The sequence below is a fragment of the Rhinoderma darwinii genome, chromosome 1 (genome assembly GCF_050947455.1).
Source record: "Rhinoderma darwinii isolate aRhiDar2 chromosome 1, aRhiDar2.hap1, whole genome shotgun sequence".
Taxonomy (NCBI): Eukaryota; Metazoa; Chordata; class Amphibia; order Anura; family Rhinodermatidae; genus Rhinoderma; species Rhinoderma darwinii.
Window position 1 is genome coordinate 293,383,503 of NC_134687.1, and position 27,354 is coordinate 293,410,856.

Consider the following 27,354-nt stretch of genomic DNA (forward strand, 5'->3'; position numbering starts at 1 on the left):
TTGATTCCCACGAACGTTGCACTGTATACATCCGTGTGCTGTGCGTGAAAACAACGGACAGCACACCAAACTACGCAACTCAATGGGGCTATTCAAACATGCGTGATTTTCCACGCAGCGTGTTTCCGTTGCGTGAAACTCACTGCATGTCCTATTCTGGAGAGTTTTTGCGGATCACGCACCCATTAAAGTCAATGGGTGCGTGAAAATCACGGACAGCACACGGACGTCATCAGACGTAACGGAAAATGTCAGCTGCGGAATTCCGCAGCAAATCCGCTACATCTGAACGTGCACTTAGAAGAACCTTAGGACAGTCCCCATAGCTTGGCAGTGGTGGAAAATTCTATTGTCTATGGCCAGCTGTACTTTTTTGGAATATATGGTTAAGTACCAGACAAATGCTTTCTCCGCAGAGCAGAATATTTGATAAGGGACTGACTGGACAAATGCCAGGATAGGGTCTTGCTGACTGGATACATATTTAGTTATTGAGGTACTGAAATCTTCCCAGACTGATAAACCCAGACAGACATGGCAAAGAATCCAAACAAATTGTGAGATAGTTGGTACAGACAAATGACAGCAATTACAGACATACCTCAGACAAAAGGGCACACAGCAGCTGAGGGGCAGAGCCATAGCACAAAACAGGACTGTTTATGTCCCCTATGGAAATGGAGAATACCTCAAACACTACGCCTGCATGTGTTTATCAGCACAAGACATACCTGAGCGGGAAAGCTGTTTCCTCAGGCGAGGGGAGACAGGAGACATTGCGCACAGTGCAAGTCCTGGAGTTTATGAGGCAAGAGCCAGACAGGACCACCGGGCAGACACACACGCTGGCACAACACACACAATGACACACACGCTGGCACAACACACACAATGACACACCCACACACATAAACACACAACGGACAAGTAGATAAAGTTACAGAAATGTTCGCACATGTCACAGGGAAGACAAGTCAGACAGACGTATATTAGAGTATAGGCGCATTCCCAGACACAGGGCAGACAGACAGACACACACACACACACACACACACACACACAGACAGGTGAAGCAATACTACAACAAAAGTGAAGAGACGTAGAGAAAACACCCAGCGTGGGGGGACTTAAGAAAAAAAAAAAAAAAGAGGAAAGGAGGGGGGACACCAGGGGAAATAAAGAAGTGCAGAGGAGGGGGCAGACACAGATTGTACACACAATTCTTAGACACAGACAGCACTTAGACACAGGACAGACATAGGGGCACAAATAAGGGGAGATACTGACAGACTAGACAGAGGCACACACAGGGATACAGACAGGGAGAAGTGGCAAACAAACGGGGGAGGGTCACGGAAACATTTCAGAACACACAAATCTCATGAGATATAGATAGAAAGACCTAGTCAGACTGAGAGAGCACATCTGAAGCGACGGACGGCAGCCACAGACAGGTAGACAGCGCCCAGACACAGGTCCTAGGACTCCGTGAAGCTGGCAAGTTCCTGCACCATGCTACAATTGCTGCTGATCCCTCTCCTGCTCCTGACTGTTACCCAATGCCACCCTATCCCAGACGGGGGCACAATGCAGCCGGGTGAGTCACATTAGACACCCCAACCCCTTTCTTACATACTCCTCACTGGACCCCTGCCTCAGGGAGCCCTGTTCTGTATATACTCTAACCTCTCCACACCATCACACTTCATATGGAGAACCATAATTATATCGCTTGCAATTCCGTGCGTGTGTCTATATTCTTTCTTATAGACACGCATGTTATAAATGTTATACTATATGTCTGTATATGTGTGTAGTATATGTGTGTGTGTGTGTGTGTGTGTGTGTGTGTGTGTGTGTGTGTGTGTGTGTATATATCTTTATGTATATATAGACACACGTTTTTTATGTGTCTGTATATTGTATTTGTGCTTGTGTGTTTGTTTATATATTACATGCATTTTATGGATGTATTTGTCATATTATGTGTGTAAATAATCCATATCTAAACTATCTATTATGTCTATCTATCTATTATTTATCTATATTTATCTATATTTAATCTATCTATATTTAATCTATCTATATTTAATCTATCCATCCATCCATCCAATCTTTAATTTATCTGTGTCTCATATGTCTATCTCCTATTATCCATCTATTCATCCATCTCTTTCTCTCTCTCTGATATCTTTCATTTATCTGTCTATAATATCTCTCTATCTATCTATCTATCTATCTATCTATCTATCTATCTATCTATCTATCTATCTATCTATCTATCTATCTATCTATCTATCTATCTATCTATCTATCTATCTACCTACCTATCTATCTATCTATCTATCTATCTATCTATCTATCTATCTATCTATCTATCTATCTATCTATCTATCTATCTATCTATCTATCTATCTATCTATCTATCTATCTATCCATTTCCAATCTAACTATCTACCTATCTATCTTTCCATCTTTAGCTGTATAAATATTTTATTACATAGACCAGACTAAACATCCCAGACACCAATAAGGCACATAATAAGCACCGCACGTAGACACCATAACACCACAAATAAACACACATATACAAACTTGAATGTTTTCCAAAACCGTTTATTTTTATGCTGAAGTTTTTTCTTTGACTAACCTATATTCATGCACACAAATGTAAATCTAATCCTTACACACATTTTCATGTATAACTGAATACAAAGTGAAGAGAATGTTTCATTTGGCTATGAGAGGGAATGACTACTTTCGTATGTAAAAAATAATGATTTACAACAATGGAGTACATGTTTTTAGAAACATTTACATATATTTACACAGTCCTAATGGGCAATAGTGCACACAGATGGTACATTGTATGAAGAAAAGTATTGGGACACCTACACATTACACCTACAGGAGCTTTTATGACATCCCATTCTAAACCATAGTCATTAATATGGGGTTGGTCCCCCCCACCTTTGCAGATAAAACAGCTTCCACTATTCTGGGAAAGCTTTCTACAAGATTTTGGAGTGTCTGTGGGAATTTTTGCCCATTCATCCAGAGGAACATTTGTGAGGTCAGACATTAAAGAGGCTCTGTCACCAGATTTTCAACCCCTATCTGCTATTGCAGCAGATAGGCGCTGCAATGTAGATTACAGTAACGTTTTTATTTTTAAAAAACGAGCATTTTTGGCCAAGTTATGACCATTTTCGTATTTATGCAAATGAGGCTTGCAAAAGTACAACTGGGCGTGTTGAAAAGTAAAAGTACAACTGGGCGTGTATTATGTGCGTACATCGGGGCGTGTTTACTACTTTTACTAGCTGGGCGTTCTGATGAGAAGTATCATCCACTTCTCTTCAGAACGCCCAGCTTCTGGCAGTGCAGACACAGCCGTGTTCTCGAGAGATCACGATGTGTCGTCACTCACAGGTCCTGCATCGTGTCAGACGAGCGAGGACACATCGACACCAGAGGCTACAGATGATTCTGCAGCAGCATCGGCGTTTGCAGGTAAGTCGATGTATCTACTTACCTGCAAATGCTGATGCTGCTGCAGAATCAACTGTAGCCTCTGGTGCCGACACGATGCAGGACCTGTGAGTGACGTCACAGATCTGCACTGCCAGAAGCTGGGCGTTCTGAAGAGAAGTGGATGATACTTCTCATCAGAAAGCCCAGCTAGTAAAAGTAGTAAACACGCCCCGATGTACGCACATAATACACGCCCAGTTGTACTTTTACTTTTCAACACGCCCAGTTGTACTTTTGCAAGCCTCATTTGCATAAATACGAAAATGGTCATAACTTGGCCAAAAATGCTCGTTTTTTAAAAATAAAAACGTTACTGTAATCTACATTGCAGCGCCTATCTGCTGCAATAGCAGATAGGGGTTGCAAAATCTGGTGACAGAGCCTCTTTAATATTAGATGAGAGGGTCTGGCTCACAATCTCTGTTCCAGTTCATCCCAAAGGTGTTTGATGGGGTTGAGGTCAGAGCTCTGTGCGGGCCAGTCAAATTTTTCCACACCAAACTCACCCAACTATGCCTTTATGGACCTGGCTTTATACACTGGGTTCTGTAAAGGATCTGGCAGGCACAGCTTCGGGGTTAACGCCCATAGGTAATCAGTCTGCACCTGCTTCTATGTCTCTGAGACTGACTCCATCTTCCACCACTCAGCATGGCAGGCTTAGGAGTGGGAGAGCCTATCACAGCCTGGCCAGACGGAGCTAGCTCCCGCCCTCTGTCTATTTATACCTGCCTTTCCTGTTCCTCCTTTGCTTGTGATTCTTCACGTTTGGTTTCCTGGCCCTGCTGCAGCTTCTTGTACTATTGTCCTTGCTTCATATTGACCCCGGCTTGCTGACTACTCTCCTGCTCTACGTTTGGTACCTCATACACTCCTGCTGTTAGGGATCTGCCAGGTACTACGTCTAGGTATACTCCTGGGATTAATCAATCCCAAGGTTCTCCTCCGCTTCCCCTGGTTGTTCCAATAATCCTGAGGTAGAGGATGTTCATCGGGAACTGTGCACTGTCTGGGCCCAGGTTCAGAAGAACCTAGAGGCGTCCCAGAGCGCACAAAAGATTCAGACGGATAGTAGACATTCTGCTAACCCCCGGTTTGTCGTCGGGGATTTGGTCTGGTTGTCGTCCAGGAACTTGCGCCTTAAGGTCCCGTCCAGGAAGTTTGCTCCCCGATTTATTGGACCTTATAAGATCATTGAAGTCCTCAACCCTGTATCCTTCCGTCTGGAGCTGCCCCCATCCTTTCGCATACATGACGTCTTCCATGCCTCCCTCCTTAAACGCTGCTCCCCGTCCTGGTCCCCCTCGAGGGAACCTCCTGTTCCCGTTCTCACCCCTGAGGGGGTGGAATTCGAGGTGGCCAAGATTATGGACAGTAGGATAGTCCAGGGCTCCCTCCAGTACCTGGTCCATTGGAGAGGATACGGGCCGGAGGAGAGGACTTGGGTACCTGCCCGTGATGTTCACGCTGGGGTATTGATCAGGAGGTTCCACCTTCTCTTCCCTACTAAACCGGGTCCTCTTAGTAAGGGTCTGGTGGCCCCTCATAAAAGGGGGAGTACTGTTAGGGATCTGCCAGGTACTACGTCTAGGTATACTCCTGGGATTAATCAATCCACACCTGAGGCCAGACCTGTTCGACTGACACCATCTCCCACCAACCAGGGTGGCAGGCTCAGGAGTGGGAGAGCCTATCGCGGCCTGGTCAGTCGGAGTTAGCTCCGCCCCCTGTCCTTTATTACCTGCCGTGTTCTCCTCCTCAGTGCTTGTAATTCTTTTGGATTCCTGGCCCCACTGCTGCTTGCTCCAGCCTGCTTCTGCCGTGCTTCTGCCTTGCTGCTGTTCTGCTTAACCTGCTTTGCTTTGCCTCCGGCTTGCTTCCTCCTCCGTGCTCACTTGGGTATACTCCACCTTATCCTGGTCCGACTACTCATTCACCGCTCCGTTCCCTCGCGGCGTTCCGTGGGCTACTGCCCCTTCCCTTGCGTGTTCCCTGTTTGTTTTCCCGTGCACTTAGACAGCGTAGGGACCGCCGCCCAGTTGTACCCCGTCGCCTAGGGCGGGTCGTTGCAAGTAGGCAGGGACAGGGCGGTGGGTAGATTAGGGCTCACTTTCCCTTCACCTCCTTCCTGCCATTACACCTGTTTTGTTTCGGCTTGTTCACTACTCTTCTGCTCTGCGTTTGGCACCTCGTACTCTCCTGGTTTGACTCGGCTTGTTCACTTCTCTTGTTGCTCACGGTGTTGCAGTGGGCAACTGCCCCTTTCTCCCCCTAGCTCTGTGTATCCTTGTCTGTTTGTCTGTCGTGCACTTATTGAGCGTAGGGACCGTCGCCCAGTTGTACCCCGTCGCCTAGGGCGGGTCGTTGCAAGTAGGCAGGGACTGAGTGGCGGGTAGATTAGGGCTCACTTGTCTGTCTCCCCACCCCCGTCATTACAGGGGCACAGTCATGCGGGAACAGACAAGGGCCTTCCCCAAACTGTTCCCACAAAGTTGGAAGCATACGATTGTCCAAAATGTCTTGGTATACTGAATTATTAAGATTTCCCTTCACTGTAACTAAGGGGCCCAAGCCAACCCCTGAAAAACAACCTCATAGCACTATCCCTACTCCACCAAACATTACAGTTGGCACAAAACGTTCTCCTGGCATTCACCATACCCAGACTCATCCATCAAACTGCCAGAAAGAGAAGCGTGATTCGTCACTCCACAGAACATGTTTCCACTGCCCCAGAGTCCAGTGGCAGCGTGCTTTACACCACTCTATCCAACGCTTTGCATTGTGCTTGCTTATGTAAGGCTTGCATGGAGATGCTCGGCCATGGAAACCAATGCCAGACGAAGTTTGGAACTCTGCAGTTATTGAGTCAGCCAAACGTTAGCGACTGTTATGCACTATGCGCCTCAGCAGTCGGCTACCACTCTCTACGTGGTCTGCCACTTCGTGGCTGAGTTGGTATGGTTCGAGCTGACTTGTTGCAACAGTGGCATCCTATTACAGTACCACACTCGACATCAGTCAGCTCTTTAGAATGACCCATTTTTTCACAAATGTTTGTAAGGGGGACTGCATGGCTAGGTGCTGGATTTTATACATCTGTGACAATGGGACTGACTGAAACACCTGAATTCAATGATTAAGGCTTCGTTCACATCTGTGCCAGGGTCCCGTTCCGCTGGAGCTTTCCGTTGGAACAGGACTCTGACTGACACGAACGGAAACCAAAGGTTTCCGTTTCCATCACCATTGATTTCAATGGTGACGGATCCGATGACAATGGTTTCCGTTTGTCTCAGTTGTGCAAGGGAATGGTGATGGTTTCCGTTTGTGTCAGTCAGGGTCCCGTTCTGACGGAAAGCTGCGCTGGAACGTCGGAACGTGACCCTCGTGCAGATATGCACGATATGCATGCATATAGTGTATCTTAGATATCCAGATAAGATGACCGTAGACAGATTCCTACCTACAATTGGAATAAATTTTCCATATAGAAAATAATAGCTACAGTCCTTACAGTTGCTCTTTCGTACTGTCCCACAATTTTCATTTGATTGTAGTTAAACACTTATGTTTGAATTTGTGACCATAGAGACTAAACATGTCTAATAATTTGTCAGACTGATAGAACATATTTCTATATGTTCAAACAAGTCATAATATCGCCGGCGGTATAAATATGCTCATTGTATTTTGGATCACCAGCATTATTGTGTTGTACACGACCACTTTTCTGCAAATATCTACTATATTAAAATTGACAAAATAAAACTATATGATCATTAAAAAAATATATTTACATTTATACATATTATTGTTATTATAATTAGTATAAATTTTTAGTTTTTACAAATATGTATTATTAAACGACGGGCTAAGGCCCTATTCACACGACAGGGTTTCCCGGCCATGTGACGGTCGTTCAAAAAATGCTGTGTGGCATTACCTACAGGGCGCTGTGTGACATTACCTACAGGGGGCTGTGTGGCACTTCCTACAGGGGGGCTGTGTGGCACTACCTACAAGGGGGGCTGTGTGGCACTACCTACAACGGGGGCTGTGTGGCACTACTTACAGGGGGCTGTGTGGCACTGCCTACAGGAGGGCTGTGGCACTATATATAGAGGGCAGTGTGTGGCATTATCTCTAGAGGGAAGTGTGTGGAGAAAAATGTACAAATGAAATTCATCCGTTTTTAAAATGGACAGGGAAAAAAACTGATGCAAAATGGGTCAAAATCAGCCGGGACGGAAACGGAACGGATGCCAAACGGCCGCGAAAATCGGACCAAAACGTCCGACTCACGGACCCTGTAGTGTGAATAGAGCCCAAGGCTGTCAGAGGAGCAGAACAAGGGAATAACCGGAAGCACCGGATCGATTGAACCACGGACACCACCGGAGACCAACGGAACCCATTGCGTTTAATGGGTTTCATCGGCTTTCCCTGGTGCCACAGTCCCCCATATCTAATCCCAAGTCAATAATAACATGAGGTATTCTACAATGTAGTGCTTGTTTAACCCTTTCCCGCTTTTGGGCGTGACTACGTCCAAATTCAAAGTGCTTTCCCGCACACGGGTGTACAGTCACGCCCTGTAGATGAAGCCGGCACAGGAGCTGTGTGCGCTTCATCTTCAGCGGCTGTCAGCTGTCATACACAGCTGACATCCCACTTCAATGGCTGCAATGGCAGTTACAGCTGATCGCAGCCATTCCATTTAACCCCTTCAATGCGGCTGTCAATGGCGTCCGCCGCATTGAAGTGGTTGACAGTGGGAGGGAGCTGGCGCGATGGATGGCGATGGTTGCTATGGCAACCAGGAAGCCGTTGCTAGGCTTCCTGGTTGCCCCGTTACGGTAGGTAGCCTATTAGGTCCTGCCCGAGGCATGACGTAATACGCTAACTGTCAAATGAAGAATGACAGTTACGATACACTGCACTACATAAGTAGTGCAGTGTATCGTAGCGGGGATCAGAAGACCAGATCTTCAAGTCCCCAGGTAAGTGTAATAAAAAAAGTGAAAAAAGTAAAAAACAATGTGAAAGAAAAATAAATAAAAGTTTTAAATAATAAAAACAACAATCGTCCTGTTTCCCTGATCAACTCCTTTATTATTAGAAAAAAAATGAAAACATGAAAAAAAAAACTATACATAATAGGTATCGCCGCATTCGGAACGGCCTGATCTATAAAAATATCACATTATTTTTACCGCACGGTAAACACCGTAAAAAAATGTAATATAAAACAATGACAGCGTTTTATTTTTTGGTCATCTTGTCTCAAAAAAAATTAAATAAAAAGTTATCAAAAAGTTGCAAATAATGCAAAATGGTACCAATAGAAACTACAGCTCGTCACGCGTTAAAACAAGCCCCCCCCTGCAGCGATATCAACTAAAAAATAAAAAAGTTATGGCTGTCAGAAAATGGCGACACTAAAACATGATTTTTTTTTAGAAAAGAGTATTTTTATTGTGGGAACATAGTGAAATGTAAAAAAACAATATAAATTTGTTGTCGCTGTAATCGTATCGACCCGCAGAATGAAGTTAACATGTTGTTTATACTGCACGGTGAACACTGTAAAAAAAAAAAACCGTGCTAGCATTGCTGTTTTTTGGTTTCCTCATCTCCCAAAAAATGTATTCAATAGTGATATAAAAAATCGCATGTACCCCAAAATGGAACCAATAAAAATTAACAACAGCTATAATGTTTTTATTTGTTGGGCTAGTGACAATATTTTTTGCAATGTTTTTTTTGTGATGAATGCATGTTTCTGTTCTTATTTTTATACACATAATTTTAGCATTTTTTTAGCATTTTTTTCTCTAATATAGTGATACCCTAAAAGAGATTTTTTTTTTGTGATCATCATTGTCTATCGTCAATTTTTATAAATCACATGTCTACTTTAGGGCAATTGGTTCAGGACTAGCGTTACGACAATGATTGGTGGGGAAGCATTTTTCAGGGGTGATATTTTATGTGTAACTTTATAGAATTTATTTTTAGTTTTCTTTTTACTTTTATATTTTTATTATTATGGCCTGTCCCTCAAGGGTCAGAAAAAAACTTTGGGGAACTTTATTATATTATTTTTCTTACCCCTTACTTTTCCTCTGTAAGCTGCCCAAATTACAGGGAAAATCAGCCCTCTGCTGGTTCTAGTTATACCCAGCAGCAGCCTCCTACTACTGGCACACCGCGGATTATGTGACCAGTCACATGACCACCGCGACTAATAGATGCAGCTGCGCTGTCACTTCTTTTATTCTATACACAGTGCTCATTAAGCTATGTGTATGCAAGTTCAGAGAAGACAGAAGCGGTGAAAACCGATTCGGTCTGCTCTCCAGCGTCCCAACATTCAGCTACTTAATTGCTCGGGCAGCAAGCTTAAACCTGTGCCGTATATATATATGTATACAATGGGCGGTCTTTAACCGGTTAAATTAGAAGGATTTACCAACAAAAGACTATGGCTAGCTTCAGCTGACTACAGGGTGACAGCAACCACTTTCTGTAGTTGATGTAGTCAGTGGGGAACTACACCAAGCAGTCAGAGCAAAAACTAGTAGTACAACTATAGCAAAAGAAGGATTCTGATGGAAATATGTTCTAGTTGGAATTGATACAAAATAAAAGTCTTCAATATGCGAGGACTTATAGAAACCTTTCATTTTGTATCTCTTTTATCTATTGGCTAACACTGTACAAACCATTTGCTCTTTGATAAATGTTTTAGAATTATATGTAATCAATGAAAAAAAAGCAGCTTATTATATCTAAGACATGCATAGACAGTTTTACAGAACACGTTTATTTTTATTTACTCTTAGGCCTAGTTTACACTGCTTTTTTGGCTTTTTTTACACTGCTGATTTTGACATAGAAACCGAATTAGAATCCGCGCCAAAAAACACACCAAATCTCCCTTCATTTATTTAAATAGGATGTAGAGGTATTTTTTTTTCAATGGGAGGCAGAAACAAAAGCCTCAAAAATGTGTGTAAAAAAAAAAAAAGTGTCAAAAAATTTTTGCATTTCAAAATCTGCCTTTTTTCTACCTGCCCAAAAACTCCATATGAACTATTCCTTAGAGGAAAGATGCTTTCATCATTTAAGTGCATTTATCCTTAGGCTATGTTCACATGGCCGTTTTTCGGGCCGTAAACGCCCGAAAAATGGGAAGCAGAACGCCTCCAAACATCTGCCCATTGATTTCAATGGGAAAAACAGCGTTTTGTTCCGACGGGCCGTTTTTTTATGCGGCCATTTTGAAAAACGGGCGCGTAAAAAAACGGCCGCGACAAAGAAGTGCAGGTCACTTCTTGGGACGTTTTTTGGAGCAGTTTTTCATAGACTTTATTGAAAACATCTCCAAAAACGTCCGTGGAAAACGCAGCGAAAATCGCGAGTGGCTTAAAAAACTTCTGAAAATCAGGAGCTGTTTTCCCTTGAAAACAACTCCGTATTTTCAGACGTTTTTAGTGTATCGTGTGAAGATACCCTTGCAGTCAATTATTTGCAATTCCAACATCCCCATGTTGTAACATACTGTATTGACGTTCACTGATGGATTTACTATTTTAAAAAATCCAGTATTTGCCTTCGTTTCATTTTTATAAACTATACTATTTGCTTTACATCTTACAGGTGGCACTTGCTGGCTTCTTCAGGGTTCTAGTTCGACATGCAGCTTAATGTTGCTTTCTGCAGTGACGTGGGACGAATGCTGTGGTGATGGACACCTTGACACTGCCTGGTCTAACTATACAGATCCAATGAACAAAATAAGCCTTTTCGGCTTCCTAGGACTGGTCAATTGTCACCCTTGCAGAGGTGAGTGACACAAGAAGGGTAATCTCCAACTATCTCCCCACCAGTTTGACGAGATTAGCAAAAAGGGTATAACAGTCGTTGCAGTTCAGTGTGTTAACAAGCATCAAGAGAGTATGTATATTTTTGTCTTTTGCTGTTCAATTTGCATATAAAATGAACGGATGACTCCAGTGGTGGATTAAGTAGACCATAGGCCCTGGGCTGTTATCCAAACTTGGGGCCCCCTTCTCCACCGCCCCCCTGCCGCTCCGTAACTATTGTTAACACTACCTTTTTGTGCAAGCATTAACAATTGGGTGTTACGATTCCCCTTGTCAAAGGGCTGTGTCCCTACGTCTGAAATTACGGAGCTCTTTTCAGGCGAATTTCAGACGTTTTTGCAAGTACCGACGTTTTTCCCGGCTTCCATTACGGACGTAATTGGAGCTGTTTTTCTATGGAGTCAATGAAAAACGTCTCCAATTACGTCCCAAGAAGTGACGTGCACTTCTTTGAGGCGGCCGTATTTTTACGCGCCGTCTTTTGACAGCGGCGCATAAAAAAAAAGCCCGTCGGCACAGAACACCGTAAGATCCATTGAATTCAATGGGCAGATGTTTGCCAACGGTTTGGAGCCGTTTTTTCAGCCGTAATTCCAGGCGAAAAATGCCTGAATTACGTCCGTAAATAGGGCATGTGAACATACCCTAACAGTTTCACACTGTGCCGGACACATCCTCCTAACAAGGGGAATTGTAATACCCATTTGTCTATCAGTCCTGGACTGCACAAAGACTTTTTGTGAAATACAAGGATTTCCGTTAACATGTCAGGAGAGGTGACAGATTCTCTATAAATCTAGTGACTCACAGGTGACCACTTCTCAGATTCTAGTATTTTTTTTTCCTCTTTTCCATCCGGTGCAAACTTTATGACGACTTCTCCCGGCCAGGAGCTCTTCGGTTCCTCACTTTTCCAACATTTCCACACCTATAAACGAAGATAAAATTATCATGGTGCCACACACTTTGCCCCTAAATATACTAGCACTTTACACTGCGCCCCTGTATAAAATTTTGTCAAACACTGTAAAGTAAAGCCCCACATACACAGTGCCCCCTGTACATAGTGCCACACACAGCCCCTGTAGATAGCGCCACACACACAGCCCCTGTAAATAGCATCACACATCCCCCTGTGCCACCGACAGCCCCTGTAGATAGTGCCACACACATCCTCCTGTAGACAGCATCACACATAGCCCCCTATAGATAGCACCACACAGCCCCCCCTGTAGAGAACACCACACACACACACACCTCTGTGGGTAGCGCCACACCCATCCTCCGCAGTAGGTAGCGTCACACACAGCCCCCCTGTAGATAGCGCGACACACAGCCCCCCTTTAGATAGCATCACACACAGCCTCCCTGTAGATAGCGCCAAACACAGCCTCCCCGGTAGATAGCGCCACACAGCCCCCCTGTAGATAGCGCCACACAGACCCCCTGTAGAAAGCGCTACACACAGCCCCCTGGTAGATAGCGCCACACAGACCCTCTGTAGATAATGCCCCACACAGCCCCCCTGTAGATAGTGCCACACACAGACCCCTGTAGATAGCGCCACACAGGCCTCCCCTCTTGTAAATAGTGCCACAGTCCCGCTTATTTATAGTGCTACACAGCCCACCTTATATATAGTGCCACACAGCTCCCCCTTGTATATCGTGCCACACAACCCACTCTTGTATATAGTGCCACAAAGCCCCCCTTTTATATAGTGCCACACAGCCCCACTTGTATATAGTGGCATACAGCCCTCCCTTGTTTATATTGCCACACAGCCCCCCTTGTATATAGTGCCACACTGCCCACTCCCTTTTATATAGTGCTACACAGAAATCCCCCCCTTGTATATTGCCGCAATGCCCCCCCTCCCCCACAAAAAAATAAAAATATATTGTACTTACCTTCCCGTGACGAACGGAGCGCTGCACATACCTTGGGAAGCACACTTGCGCAGACCAGCGTGATGCAGTGACATCTTCACGCCGGTCTACGCAGGAAGTCTTCCCAGCGCCTTATAGGCTGTGGGGTGGGCCACCCGAACCGCCCTTATGAGGATCCACCACTGGATAACTCTATTCTCTGCCTGCCTCCTTTGCTAAGTGCTTATATTAGCATACCAGTACCTTGACAGAGTCAGGCTGCAAGCTACACTTTGCAGCTTTCCAGACCAGCTTCCTTTGTACATATAAGAAGAAAAAAATAGAAGCTTCGCGTAAGCTCCACTTAAAATTACTTAGCAGTACTAAATAGTAAAGAGCTGTTCTTTGCTTGTCAAAATATACTGTCACTGGTAAATTTATAGTCTAATATAAATGAGTCCATTGTATTCTATCTTACTTCTTCACAGCTCCTTTGCACTTTGTTAATGTCTTTGATGTCTTCCAAAGGCTCATTCAGACGAGCGTATATGTAGTCCGTGTGACGGCAGTTAAAACAACGGCCGTCACAAGGACTCATGTACATGAATGGGGCCGTTCACACAACCGTTGTTTCAACTTAGCGTGTTAAAGGTCTGTAAAAAAATTGGACATGTCCTATTTTACTGCATGTCAAACATCCCTCCATAGACTCTAGTCTATGGGGGATCCGTGACAATGCTCCCCGCACGGGTGTCCCTCAGACGTGAAAAACTGCATTTTTTCAATTCAGAGGTTATCTACGCTCATCTGAATGTAGCCTAATATTCATTTGTTTCCCACAGACAGCTGTGATGGTGTTCAATGTCCGCCTGGCAAGACATGTCTTCTGAAAGATGGCCGCCCCCAGTGTGAATGTGCACCTGAGTGTTCGGGTCTCAAAAGTGATATTCCTGTATGTGGCTCAGATGGAAACACATACCAGGAGGAATGTGAGCTAATCACAAACAAATGTCGTGGACAGCCGGACCTGGAGGTCATGTACTACGGAAAATGCAAGAGTATGTTATCACTTCTTATATTTGTTTTTTCTTAATGCAAAATAACCTCATTTGCTATGAAAATGACTATAAATGTTACGCTTCATGCACATGACAGAGCAGTATGGAGGCACATGGTGTCCCTGCTGCTCCATACCAAATGTGTGCTGCCTCCATACGGTGCCGTATTACAGAGATATTCTTTTGTCTTAGTGAATGTAATTGGTCAAAGCCATGAATGACGCTCCAGCCTTTAGACTCATTCTGACACAGCAACAGATATATTCAACCCAACAAGTCCAAAGTTTTGACATCACACACCACAATATGTATGTAATCATATGTATGGTGAGAGCTCTGCCTAATTTAAAGAGGATTTCCGCACAAAACTTATAAATGGCCATATACTATTAAAGAAGCACTCCAGCAGTTGTTTTCTCCTATACATTGCAGCATAGGTCATTATTGAAGAATAATGCTGAGGCTCTCGTGTATAGCTGTGTTAGTTAATGTGCCATTTAGGGGTTTTCTGCCATCCTGGTTCCTTCTTAAGTTCTGATATGGGTCTCCTAATGCAGACTACATTTCCCATTATGCTACTGACTTTGCAGAGGCAGAAGCGGTGGAGTCTCATCGCACTTTAATTGCTTTAAGTCTTAGTACAGCAAGTGGTAGATCAGTGACATAGAACTTCTGTCCCCTAACTGTAGAGTCTTAGGCTGGATTCACACGAGCATATTATGTCCGTAATGGACGGAACGTAATTCAGCCGCAAGTGCCGGACCGAACACACGGCAGGGAGCCGGGCTCCTAGCATCATAGTTATGTATGACGCTAGGAGTCCCTGCCTCTCCGTGGAACTACTGTCCCATAATGAAAACATGATTACAGTACGGGACAGTTGTCCTGCAGTGAGGCAGGGACTCCTAGCGTCGTACATAACTATGATGCTAGGAGCCCGGCTCCCTGCAGTGTGTTCGTGGTAAAAAAATGTAGTTGCAACTGAGCTAAGAAGAAACAAATGACACTGATAGAATATTGCTAATAAGTTGGCATGATATGTGCAAAAAAAATACAAATTGCCAGAGTGCTTCAGAATTTAGGGCATTTACTATAGTTTGGCTATTATGTTTGTTTTACTCATAATGGCATTTTTATGTTAATTTGTGGCAGCTATTTTTGCTAAAGTGACAACCACAAGTGCATCCATATTGGTTGTCCCTTTTTATGTAGCTTCTTAGAAACTGCTTATCAACTTTAATTTTCTCATCATATTTCATCAATTTCAAAGTAACAGTTGCTGAGAAGCAAATAAAATGTAACAACCAATAATGGCTGGACTTGCTATTGTCAGTTTTAAAGAAACGGACACTTCAAATCAATAGAAAAATACCAATATCTCTTGATGGAAATTAAATATAATTGTCAAACGTTAGCTAATGCTTTCATTTTTTATTTACTAATATATGGCCGTTTCTACGTTTTGGTTGGATATTCTCTTTTTAATGTAGTTCAGTTTGACGGAGATTTGCTAAATGACTTTTAAAATGACAGTTTCTTCTTACTGTCTCCTTAGCAACAGGCAACAAATTGTCACTTTTTTAGTATTCGCCATAATTTAAAAATTGATACTTTGTTGTCTGTTGCCAAGCAGACAGTAAGAAGCAACTGACAGAATGTTAAATAGCATGTGGTAAATATCAGTGAGATTGATCTTATGCTTTAAAGAAAACCTATCATTAAATTTATGCTGCCCTGAGATTATTTTTTTAAAAAAAGGCTCTGTCACTACATTATAAGTGCCCTATCTCCTACATAATGTGATAGGCGCTGTAATGTAGGTAACAGCAGTGGTTTTTATGTAGAAAAACTATACATTTTCACCAAGTTATGACCTATTAGCTTTATGCTAATGACTTTCTTAATGCCCAACTGGGTGTGTTTTTACTTTTGACCAAGTGGGCATTGCGGAGAGAAGTGTATGACGCTGACCAATCAGCGTCATACACTTCTCCCCATTCATTTACTCAGCACAGTGTGTGCTGTCACTTACACGCACATTAACGTTACTGAAGTGTCTTGAGAGTAAATAGACATTGCTTCCAGCCAGGACGCGATGTCTATTAAACACTCCCGACACTTCAGTAACGTTAATGTGTGTCACTTACTCGAGATCACGCTTGCTGTCATATACAGCGTGATCTCGCGAGATCTCGCTGTAAAAGACAGCAAGCTGCTGCGGAAAGTGGACTGAATTGCTGTGTTTTTCAGAGGCGATATCACCATCTCCCAGCATTGAAAAAAACGCAGCAAAAATGGTGCTGTTTTTCCCGCAGTGAAATATCTGCTAGTTTTACCAGAAATGCTGCAGCAATTCCGTTACGTGTGGACAAGCCCTTATACATTGAGTCAATGCGAATGTTATATACCTTTAACAAGGCTATGGGTCCCCCTGTGATTGACAGATCTCTGGCTTTCTGTGTATAGGAAGTAGGGATCTCACGATACCAGAATTTGGACTTCGATACCGATACTTTGTGTAGTATTGCGATTTCGATACCAAAACGATACTTTGCCAACAGTAATAAAAAAAAAGTTCTTCCATTTTCTGATGTGAGGCACGAGTTGTGATGAATTTTGAATGTGCCTCACATTAATAGTAATTAACCCCATCATGTTTCTCAGTCATAATGGGTTAATGTGTAAGATACATGATGGGGTATTAATGTGAGGCACATGAAGGTTAAATTCATCACACCTCGTGCCCCACAATGTGAAAGAAAGCAGTTTTTTATTTTATTTTTTTACAGCGTACACATCATAAATGACGCAAAAAAAATAGTTGTGCAGGTTATTACGGCCGCGCCAATACCGAATGTGTATATTTTATGTATTGAGACTTATTTTAATGTTTATTGTAAAAAAGGTGTATGTGTACTTTTTAAAATTTAATATTACTTTATGTTTTTACTTTATTTTTAAACTATACACCGCATTCCAAATTATTATGCAAATGTTATTTTTCGCTGATTTTCCTAAATAGTCTATGCAAATGACAGTCAGTATAATCTTCAAGCCCGAATTTTATTGAACAAGTCTCCTAATGATAACAGATTTTTTTTTAGAAGTAAAAAACTCAAACTGCACTGTTTCAAATCATTATGCACAACAGAGATCAAAACATTTTAAAGGTTGTAAAGAGAACTAAAATGGTAATTTGTTGAATTTGCAGCATCAGGAGGTCATATTTACAGAAATCAAAAGCTCTTTCAATCAAAAAAAACTTAGCAAGCCAAGTTACATGTTAACATAGGACCCCTTCTTTGATATCACCTTCACAATTCTTGCATCCATTGAATTTGTGAGTATTTGGACAGTTTCTGATTGAATATCTTTGCAGGATGTTAGAATAGCCTCCCAGAGCTTCTGTTTTGATGTGAACTGCCTCCCACCCTCATAGATATTTTGCTTGAGGATGCTCCAACGGTTCTCAATAGGGTTGAGGTCAGGGGAACTTGGGGGCCACACCATGAGTTTCTCTCCTTTTATGCCCATAGCAACCAATGACACAGGTATTCTTTGCAGCATGAGATGGTGCATTGTCATGCATGAAGATAATTTTGCTACGGAAGGCATGGTTCTTCTTTTTGTACCACGGAAGAAAGTGGTCAGTCATAAACTCTACGTACTTTGCAGAGGTCATTTTCACACCGTCAGGGACCCTAAAGGGGCCTACCAGCTCTCTCTCCATGATTCCAGCCCAAAACATGACTCCGCCACCTCCTTGCTGACGTCATAACCTTGTTGGGACATGGTGGCCATTCACCAACCATCCACTACTCCATCCATCTGGACCATCCAGGGTTGCACGGCACTCATCAGTAAACAACACGGTTTGAAAATTAGTCTTCATGTATTTCTGAGCCCACTGCAACCGTTTCTACTTGTGAGCATTGTTTAAGGGTGGCCGAATAATAGCTTTATGCACACTCGCAAACCTACACCTTGAGGTTCACAGGACTCCAGAGGCACCAGCGGCTTCAAATACCTGTTTGCTGCTTTGCAATGGCATTTTAGCAGCTGGTCTCCTAATCTTATTAATTTGTCTGGCAGAAACCTTCCTCATTATACCTTTATCTGAACGAACCCGTCTGTGCTCTGAATCAGCCACAAATCTTTTCACAGTACGATGATCACGAATAAGTTTTCTTTCCCATATTGCTTGAAATCTGTGGCCTGCTTAATAATGTGGAACGTCCTTAAGTAGTTTTCCTTTGATTGGGCACACCTGGCAAACTAATTATCACAGGTGTCTGAGATTGATTACAATGATCCAAAGAGCCCTAAGACACAATACCATCCATGAGTTTAATTGAAAAACTAATAATTAAATGTTTATGACACTTAAATCCAATGTGCATAATAATTTGGAACACGGTGTATATCTAAATGCCAGTACATTAGCCTGTGTACTGATAGTACAAAGGCAGTTGTTAGGACATATCTAAGTATGCCCTAGCAACAGGAAATATGGTAAGACAGCCCTGGACTCCTTCAATGGACCCTGGGCTATCTGGCCATATATGGTATGTCCCTCAATCGCGTCACAGGGATTCCTTTGATGCGATCCATGGGGCATTCCCCCTTCTCATTTTCCCCTGAATGCTGCAGTCAGCTTTCATCGCAGCATTCAGGGGAATAACGGTGGAGATAAGAGGTTTCTCTGATCTCCGCTGTTATAGAGCGGGGCTGCGGCTGTGTAATGCAGCTATTGCCCCACTCCTGACATCAAAGAGGCTCTGTCACCAGATTTTGAAACCCCTATCTGCTATTGCAGCAGATCGGCGCTGCAATGTAGATAACAGTAACATTTTTATTTTAAAAAAACAAGCATTTTTGGCCAAGTTATGACCATTTTTGTATTTATGCAAATGAGGCTTGCTAAAGTCCAACTGGCCGTGTTTAAAGTAAAAGTCCAACTAGGCGTGTATTATGTGTGTTACATCTGGGCGTGTTTACTTCTTTTACTACCTGGGCGTTCTGACGAGAAGTATCATCCACTTCTCTTCAGAACGCCCAGCTTCTGGCAGTGCAGACACAGCGTGTTCTCGAGAGATCACGCTGTGTCGTCACTCACTTCCTGCCCCAGGTCCTGTATCGTGTCGGACGAGCGAGGACACATCGGCACCAGAGGCTACAGTTGATTCTGCAGCAGCATCGGCGTTTGCAGGTAAGTCGATGTAGCTACTTACCTGCAAACGCTGATGCTGCTGCAGAATCAACTGTAGCCTCTGGTGCCGATGTGGCCGACACGATGCAGGACCTGGGGCAGGAAGTGAGTGACGTCACAGCGTGATCTCTCGAGAACACGCTGTGTGTCTGCACTGCTAGAAGCTGGGTGTTAACGAACAGAAGTGGATGATGCTGATTCGTCAGCATCATACACTCCCATTCCTAACGCCCAGCTAGTAAAAGAAGTAAAAACGCCCCGATGTACACACATAATACACGCCCAGTTGTACTTTTACTGTAAACACGCCCAGTTGTACTTTTGCAAGCCTCATTTGCATAAATACAAAAATGGTCATAACTTGGCCAAAAATGCTCGTTTTTTAAAAATAAAAACGTTACTGTAATCTACATTGCAGCGCCGATCTACTGCAATAGCAGATAGGGGTTGCAAAATCTGGTGACAGAGCCTCTTTAAGTGCGCACGTGGTCAGCATGAGGTGATGCGGCCGGCGCTGCACTAATGAGCGGCGGCGCAGGCACTGAAGACCGAACATGGGGGTGTTTTTCAGTCCGCCCTTCCATGTTCGGTATTCAGTGCTGACGTTCATTAGTGCAGCGCTGGCTGCATCGCATCATCCTGACGGCGCGCACTTGTCAGGACTCAGGAGCAGAGATACGACTTTATCACACAGCCGCAGCCCCGCTCTAACATTCATGTGTTACTATACTTAGCTGTGCGGCCGCACAGCTTAGTATCGAAATACATGAAATAACCGGTATCGAACCGTTTGGGGGTGCACGGTATCGAAACAGTATCGAAGTTTCGATGCATCGTGCATCCCTAATAGGAAGAGACCTGCAATTACAATGCGTAGGGCAGATGGGAGCCGCCCATTGGACACATCTTTCCGAGCCCGGCTCACTACACTGGTCATGACCCAGTGTATGGGATTTATTTCAAACATAGAGTACTTGATTGTCAGTAGCACAGTCAATGTCTAATACCTGGTTCACAGTGAAATGGCTAATTCGGTACTTGGTGGATGGTACATTTAGCATATCATTACTGATCCCTGTAGATCCCTGTAAGTTGATACTTAGTGGTCCACTGTGTAAGGGTATGTGCACACGGTAGCAGGCTTTTACGTCTGAAATGACAGACTGTTTTCAGGAGAAAACAGCTGCCTCGTTTCAGACGTAATTGCTCCTCCTCGCATTTTGCGAGGCTTCTCTGACAGCCGTAAATTTTGAGCTGCTCTTCATTGAGTTCAATGAAGAACGGCTCAAATTACGTCTGAAAGAAGTGCCCTGCACTTCTTTTGACGAGGCTGTATTTTTACGCGTCGTCGTTTGACAGCTGTCAAACGACGCGTAATTGACAGGTTGTCTGCACAGTACGTCGGCAAACCCATTCAAATGAATGGGCAGATGTTTGCCGACGTATTGTAGCTTTATTTTCAGACGTAAAACGAGGCATGATACGCCTCGTTTATGTCTGAAAATAGGTCGTGTGGACCCAGCCTAATAGAGAAAGAGTATGTATTCCATGGTGAACCATTGGGGTCTTGAAACCATAGGGGTTTTAGAACTGCTAGTTGGTCAGTGGAGAACTAATGATTGATATTCATTTGGAAACTCTTGGGAATTCTTAATAACTTATGGTTTCATACTTGATGTCCAGTGGATTGTTCAACTGTTTGGAACTTTTACAGCATGCAATGGTGATGCAGGTGTCTGGCAGAGCAACAGTGTTGGAGCTTCTATCTACAAACTATTGGTAATTGGTGGTGCCTGGTCTCAAATGTGTATAGTCCAATCTCCACAATATGTTGTCCGCTGACTAGGAGAAAGCGAAATAAGCATTTTACTTTGCTGCAATGAAGGATTCATATAAGCAACAAATGCTTTGTTCTTGGTTGAAAACCGTAGACAGTAGGAAATAAGCTATTCACTTTCTGTTATTTCAGAAGCAGGCAAAAAACATCTTAGAGCTCTGTGAACGCCATGCATCTGCTCATAAACTTGTACTATAAAGAGTTACACCACAGAAAATATTAGGGAATTGTATTATTATGCAGCACCTGCAAGTGAAAATATTTATATCAAATTCTAAAAGGCATATGACTCACATTAAAATAGAAGGTCAGTACTGAGGCAGCAAATTCTATGCAAACTCATCTGGTGAAAGTAATACTGCATGTGTGATGTTTCTAGTAAAACAAACAAGAGTTTTGTGCACATCTGTATAACTGAATACATTATTCAACAAATGTTGAAGGTGTTTTCCCATATTACGTATCTTTGTACTATTGTCTAGGCCACAGTGAATGTCTGGTATGCTGGTATTTATACAGTAGGTGGTGTGGTATGCACCTCCTCGTCAACTGCAATCAGCTAAAGTTGGCATGACGTCATTTCAGCTCTTGTGTTTAGTTTATATAGAGACTTCATAGGAAGTAAGGAAACTTAAATATGCACTCTTGCACAGTTCTGGGAAGTCAGATGGAAGCAGTAACAGACAATACGAAGCAGTGCTTTAAAAGGAATGTCTCATGTATTTAATTTTACTTATGAGGGTATGTTCACACTGCTTATTTTCGGCCGTTTTTAAATGGACGAAAAACGGGCAAAAAATCGGAAGCAGAATGCCTCAAAACATCTGTCCATTGATTTCAATAGGCAAAACAGCGTTCTGTTCCGACGGGCCGTTTTTTTACGCGCCCGTTTTTAAAAACGGCCGCGTAAAAAAACGCCTGTGAAAAAGAAGTTTATGTCACTTCTTGAGCCGTTTTTGGAGCTGTTTTTCATTCACTCAATAGAAAAACAGCTCCAAAAACGGCCGTAAAAAACGCCGCAAATAATGCGAGTTGCTAAAAAAACGGCTGAAAATCAGGACCTGTTTTTCCTTGAAAACAGCTCCGTATTTTCAGAAGTTTTTTGTTAAGCGTGTGAACATACTCTAAGGGTATGTTTACACAGAGTGTTTTCAGGTGTATCTCGGGGCGTTTACCCCTAAGGGTATGTGCACACACAAAATAAAAAATGTCTGAAAATACGGAGCTGTTTTCAAGGGAAAACAGCTCCTGATTTTCAGGCGTTTTTTAATCAAACTCAGGTTTTTCGCTGAGTTTTTGACAGCCGTTTTTGGAGCTGTTTTTCTAAAGAGTCAAGGCTCCAAAAACATCCCAAGAAGTGACATCGCACTTTTCATGCCATTTTTGGAAAACGAGGCATAAAAAAGACACCCCATCGGAATAGAACACCTCAGCAGTGCCACAGGGTGATCGCCTCCATGCCACGCCGCATTGATGCAGTAGTACATGTAAAATGAGCCCCGACCAAGTATTGAGTGCATATACTGTACATACTTTTCAGTAGGCCAACATTTCAGTATTAACCCCTTAACGCTATGTGATGTAATAGTTCGTCACAGGAGTTGTCATGTTAACGCAAACTGATGTCTGTACTGTACGGTGTCTGCAGACATAGTTTTAAAGCAGCGATAGCTTAACGCTATCACTGTTTCCAGGCCAGGACCGGAGCTAGCCTCCGATCCGGCTGAACCCCTTAGATGCAGCCCTCAAAACCGAGCGCTGCATCTATGGTGTTTACAAGCAGATCGGAACAGAGTGTCCAAAAGCGGATAAGATCGGGCACCATTTATCAGTGCGACACTGGCCACATATCTCTGAAATATTATTTATTTACCGCATTATTATACCCTCTTATTATGCCCCTGATGTACTCCGCACAGCTCACATGTACCCCCACATTATAAACTAAAATACCAGCAAAGCCCCAAACAAAACTACCACTAAGCAAAATCTGCGCTCCAAAAGCCAAATGGCGCTCCCTCCCTTCTGAGCCCTACAGTGTGCCCAAACTGCAGTTTACGTCCACATATATGGCATCGCCATACCCGGGGGAACCAGCTTAGCAGTTTACGAGATGTGTGTCTTCGGTAGCACAAACAGAGCACAACATATTGCGCACTAAAATAGCATATAAGCGGAAAATTGCAATTTTCACTTTGCACCATCCGCTATGCATTAATTACTAATGGAAAAATACCTGTGGGGGCAAAATGCTCACTACAACCCTTAAAATGCCTTAAGGGGTGTCGTTTCCAAAATAGGGGTCACTACTTGGGGGTTTGTTTTACTATTTGATCTCAGAGCCCTACAATTGTGGTCCAATGCTGTGAAAACCACCAAAATGAACCTCAAATGCGCATGTTGCTCTTCACTTCTGAGCTCTGGCAAATGTTAAATGCCTTGAGGGGTGTAGTTTCCGAAATGGGGTCACTTATTGGGGCTTCAACTGTACTCTGGTACCTTAGGGTTTTGCAAATGCGACATGGCACCCAAAAATCAATCCAGCAAAATCTGCATGCCAAATAGCGCTCCTGCCTTTCTGAGCCCTGCCGTGTGTACAAACAGCAGTTTATTACCGCATATGGGGTATTGCCGTACTCGGGAGAAATTGCTTTACAAATGTTGGGGTGCGTTTTCCTCTTTATCCCTTGTGAAAATAAAAAAATGAAACTTTTTAGTGGAAAAAATGTTGATATTCATTTTTACGTCCTATTTCCAAAAAATTCAGCAAAAGACCAGTGGGGGTCTAAATGCTTACCATACCCCTAGATAGATTCCGTAAGGGGTATAGTTTCCCAAATGGGGTCATTATTGGGGGGTTCCTACTGTTTTGGTCCCGCAGGTACTTTGCAAATGTGACATGGCACCCTAAAACCATTCCAGCTAAATTTGAACTCCAAATTGTGATCCTCCCATTTTGACCCCTGCCGTGTGTCCAAACAGCAGTTTATTACCACATATGGAGTATTGCCGTAATCGGGAGAAATTGCTTTTCAAATGTTGGGGAGTTTATTCTCCTTCATGCCTTGTAAAAATAAAAATTTCAACATTTTATTAGAAAAAATGTAGATTTTCATTTTTACGGCCTAATTCCACTAAAGTCAGCAAAACACCTGTGCGGTCAAAATGCTCACTATACCCCTCAATAAATTCCTTGAGGGGTGTAGTTTCTCAAATGGGGTCACTTTTGGGGGTTTTCCACTGATTTGGTCCCTCAGGGGCTTTGCTAATGCGACATGGCACCTGAAAATCATTGCCGTAAGCTTGAGCTCAAAAAGCCAAATGGTTCCCCTTCCTTTCTGAGCTCTGCCTTGTGTCCAAACAACAGTTTATTACCACATATGGGGTATTGCCGTAATCGGGAGAAATTGCTTTTCAAATGTTGGGATGCTTTTTCTCCTTTATGACTTGTAAAAATAGAAAATTTCTTCGTTTTGTTGGAAAAAATTTAGGTTTTCATTTTCACGGCTTCATTCCACTAAATTCAGCAAAAAAAGTGGGGTCAAAATGCCCACTATACCCCTTGATAAATTCCTTGAGGAGTGTAGTTTGCCAAATGGTGTATTTTTGGGGGTGTTTCCACTGTTTTGACATCACAAGACCCCTTCGAACATGACATGGTGCCTAAAATATATTCTAATAAAAAGGAGGCCCCAAAATCTTCTAGGTGCTCCTTTGCTTCGGAGGTCTGTGTTTCAGTGAATTAGCACACTAGGGCCACATGTGGGATATTTCTTTTTTTTTTAACTCGTTTTATTGAAGGAGATACATAAACACCATGATAAAAGACATTTCTGGGCCCCCGCACAGCGGACATGCCCCGCATTAATACAAAAGTGCGTGTTACAATATCATGTCAGCAATGCATGGCATTACAATCAATCTCAATTTAACCCCTTCACGACCAGCCCACGTAGATAAACTTATCATGGTGTTCACAGCAAAGTTTGTTGCAGCAACAAACTTTCTGTGCTGTTCGTTACAATGTTTCTCCTCCCTCCCTGTCAGATCGTTCTGAGACAGTGGGGGAGAAGAAGCTGTGCTGAGCAGCTGCTGTGTGTCTCCTCTAAAGACACACCGACTGTAAAAACACACAAAAAACACCTCCACATAGATAGTTTAGTGTAGGCAGCTAGTTATAGTTCAGGTAGTCTGTTAGGTAGATAGTACTCAGACTAGGACAATTAATTAGTTAGTAATCAATTAGGGCTTATAATGTATGTATGTATGTATATATATATATATATATATATATATATATATATATATAAATAAAATCATATACATATATATATATTTATATACTGTGTGTATGTATGTATATATATATATATATACACACACACATACACACGTCTATATTATATATATATATAATATATATACACACACACACATGTAATGTATATGATATATAGACATATATTTGAAATTTGTTAATACTAAAAATTAATAATTAGGGATGTTATATATCTATAACATCATATAGATATATACGTACGTGTAATATATACGTATACACACATATACTTATATAAATCTCTGCATATATTTTACACGTCAAAAAATTAAATTGTATGTAAATTCTAAATACATTGATTCATTGTTAGGCTGTGTTCACACTGAGTTTTTTGCAGGAGGAAAATTCCTCTTGCAAAAACTGCTCCAGACGTTTTTTGCACAGTGGTTTGACAAAAACTCGCCAAAACACTCGTCGAGGTGTATTTTTTACCCTTCTGACTGATTGAAATGGGGTTTTGGAGGCGGAAACCGCCTCAAGATAGGTCATGTCGCTTCTTTTTACCGCGATGCGTTTTTTTTGCTCACGGTAAAAAAACTCGTCCAACTCCCATTGAAATCAATGGGAGACATTTTTGGGCGGTTTTTGACGAGTTTTGCGGAGCGGTTTCCGCGCCGAAAAACTCGTAAAAAAACCATGTGTGAACAGGGCCTTAGGGGGGATTCACACGAGCGTGTATTCGGTCCGTGCGGGCCGCGTGGTTTTCACGCGCCACGCACAGACCAATACAAGTCTATGGGGCAGTACAGACAGTCCGTGCTTTTTGCTCAGCGTTTGTCAGCTGCGCAAAAAGCGCGACAGGTTCAATATCTCCGCGTATTTCGCGCATCACGCTTCAATGGGTGCGTGAAAACCACGCAGGTCGCACGGAAGCACTTCCGTGCGAACCGACTGAAACAGCGCACCAGCTGTCAAAAGGATGAATGTAACCAGAAAAGCACCACGTGCTTTTCTGTTTCCAAACATCCAAATGGAGTGTCTTTGAGATGAGCGAACCCGGACAATCGAACCGAACTTCACCGGGTTCGGCCGAACTCGTTTTGGCCGAACCCGGCAAAAAAATTTCCGGTACGCGACGTCCGGAGATAGTCAGTGTCCAGGGTGCTGAAAGAGTTAAACAGTTTCAGCACCATGGACAGTGACTTCCGATCCCAATAAACATGAACCTGTAAAAAAAAACGAAGTTCTGACTTACCGATAACTCCCGGCTTCTTCCTCCAGTCTGACCTCCCGGGATGACAATTCAGTCCAAGTGACAGCTCCAGCCAATCACAGGCCAAGCACAGGCTGCAGCGGTCACATGGACTGCCGCGTCATCCAGGGAGGTGGGGCCCGATGTCAAGAGAGGCGCGTCACCAAGGCAACGGCCGGGAAGTTCTCGGTAAGTACGAACTTTTTTTTTTTTTTTTTAACAGGTTGCTGTATATTGTGTTCGGCATTCACTGTCGAGGGTGCTGAAAGAGTTACTGCCGATCAGTTAGCTCTTTCAGCACCTTGGACAGTGACGGGCGTCGACTAGCCTCATCTCTATGATGGCGGCTGCGCGAAAATCACGCAGCCGCGCATCATACACGGATGACACACGCAGCTGTCAAATGGTTTTTGCGCGCTCAAAAC

General features: G+C 43.1%; 1 protein-coding gene across 1 annotated transcript in view; it reads left to right on the forward strand.

The window, feature by feature from the left end:
• Positions 1-1,147: 1,147 nt before the first annotated feature.
• Positions 1,148-27,354, forward strand: part of FSTL3 (follistatin like 3) — a 186,054-nt gene continuing 159,847 nt past the window's right edge. Inside the window, exons 1-3 of the mRNA XM_075854850.1 lie at positions 1,148-1,597; positions 11,200-11,385; positions 14,137-14,352. Coding sequence (XP_075710965.1) covers positions 1,513-1,597; positions 11,200-11,385; positions 14,137-14,352 — 487 coding nt within the window. The 5' untranslated portion in view covers positions 1,148-1,512. The remainder of the gene's footprint in view (positions 1,598-11,199; positions 11,386-14,136; positions 14,353-27,354) is intronic.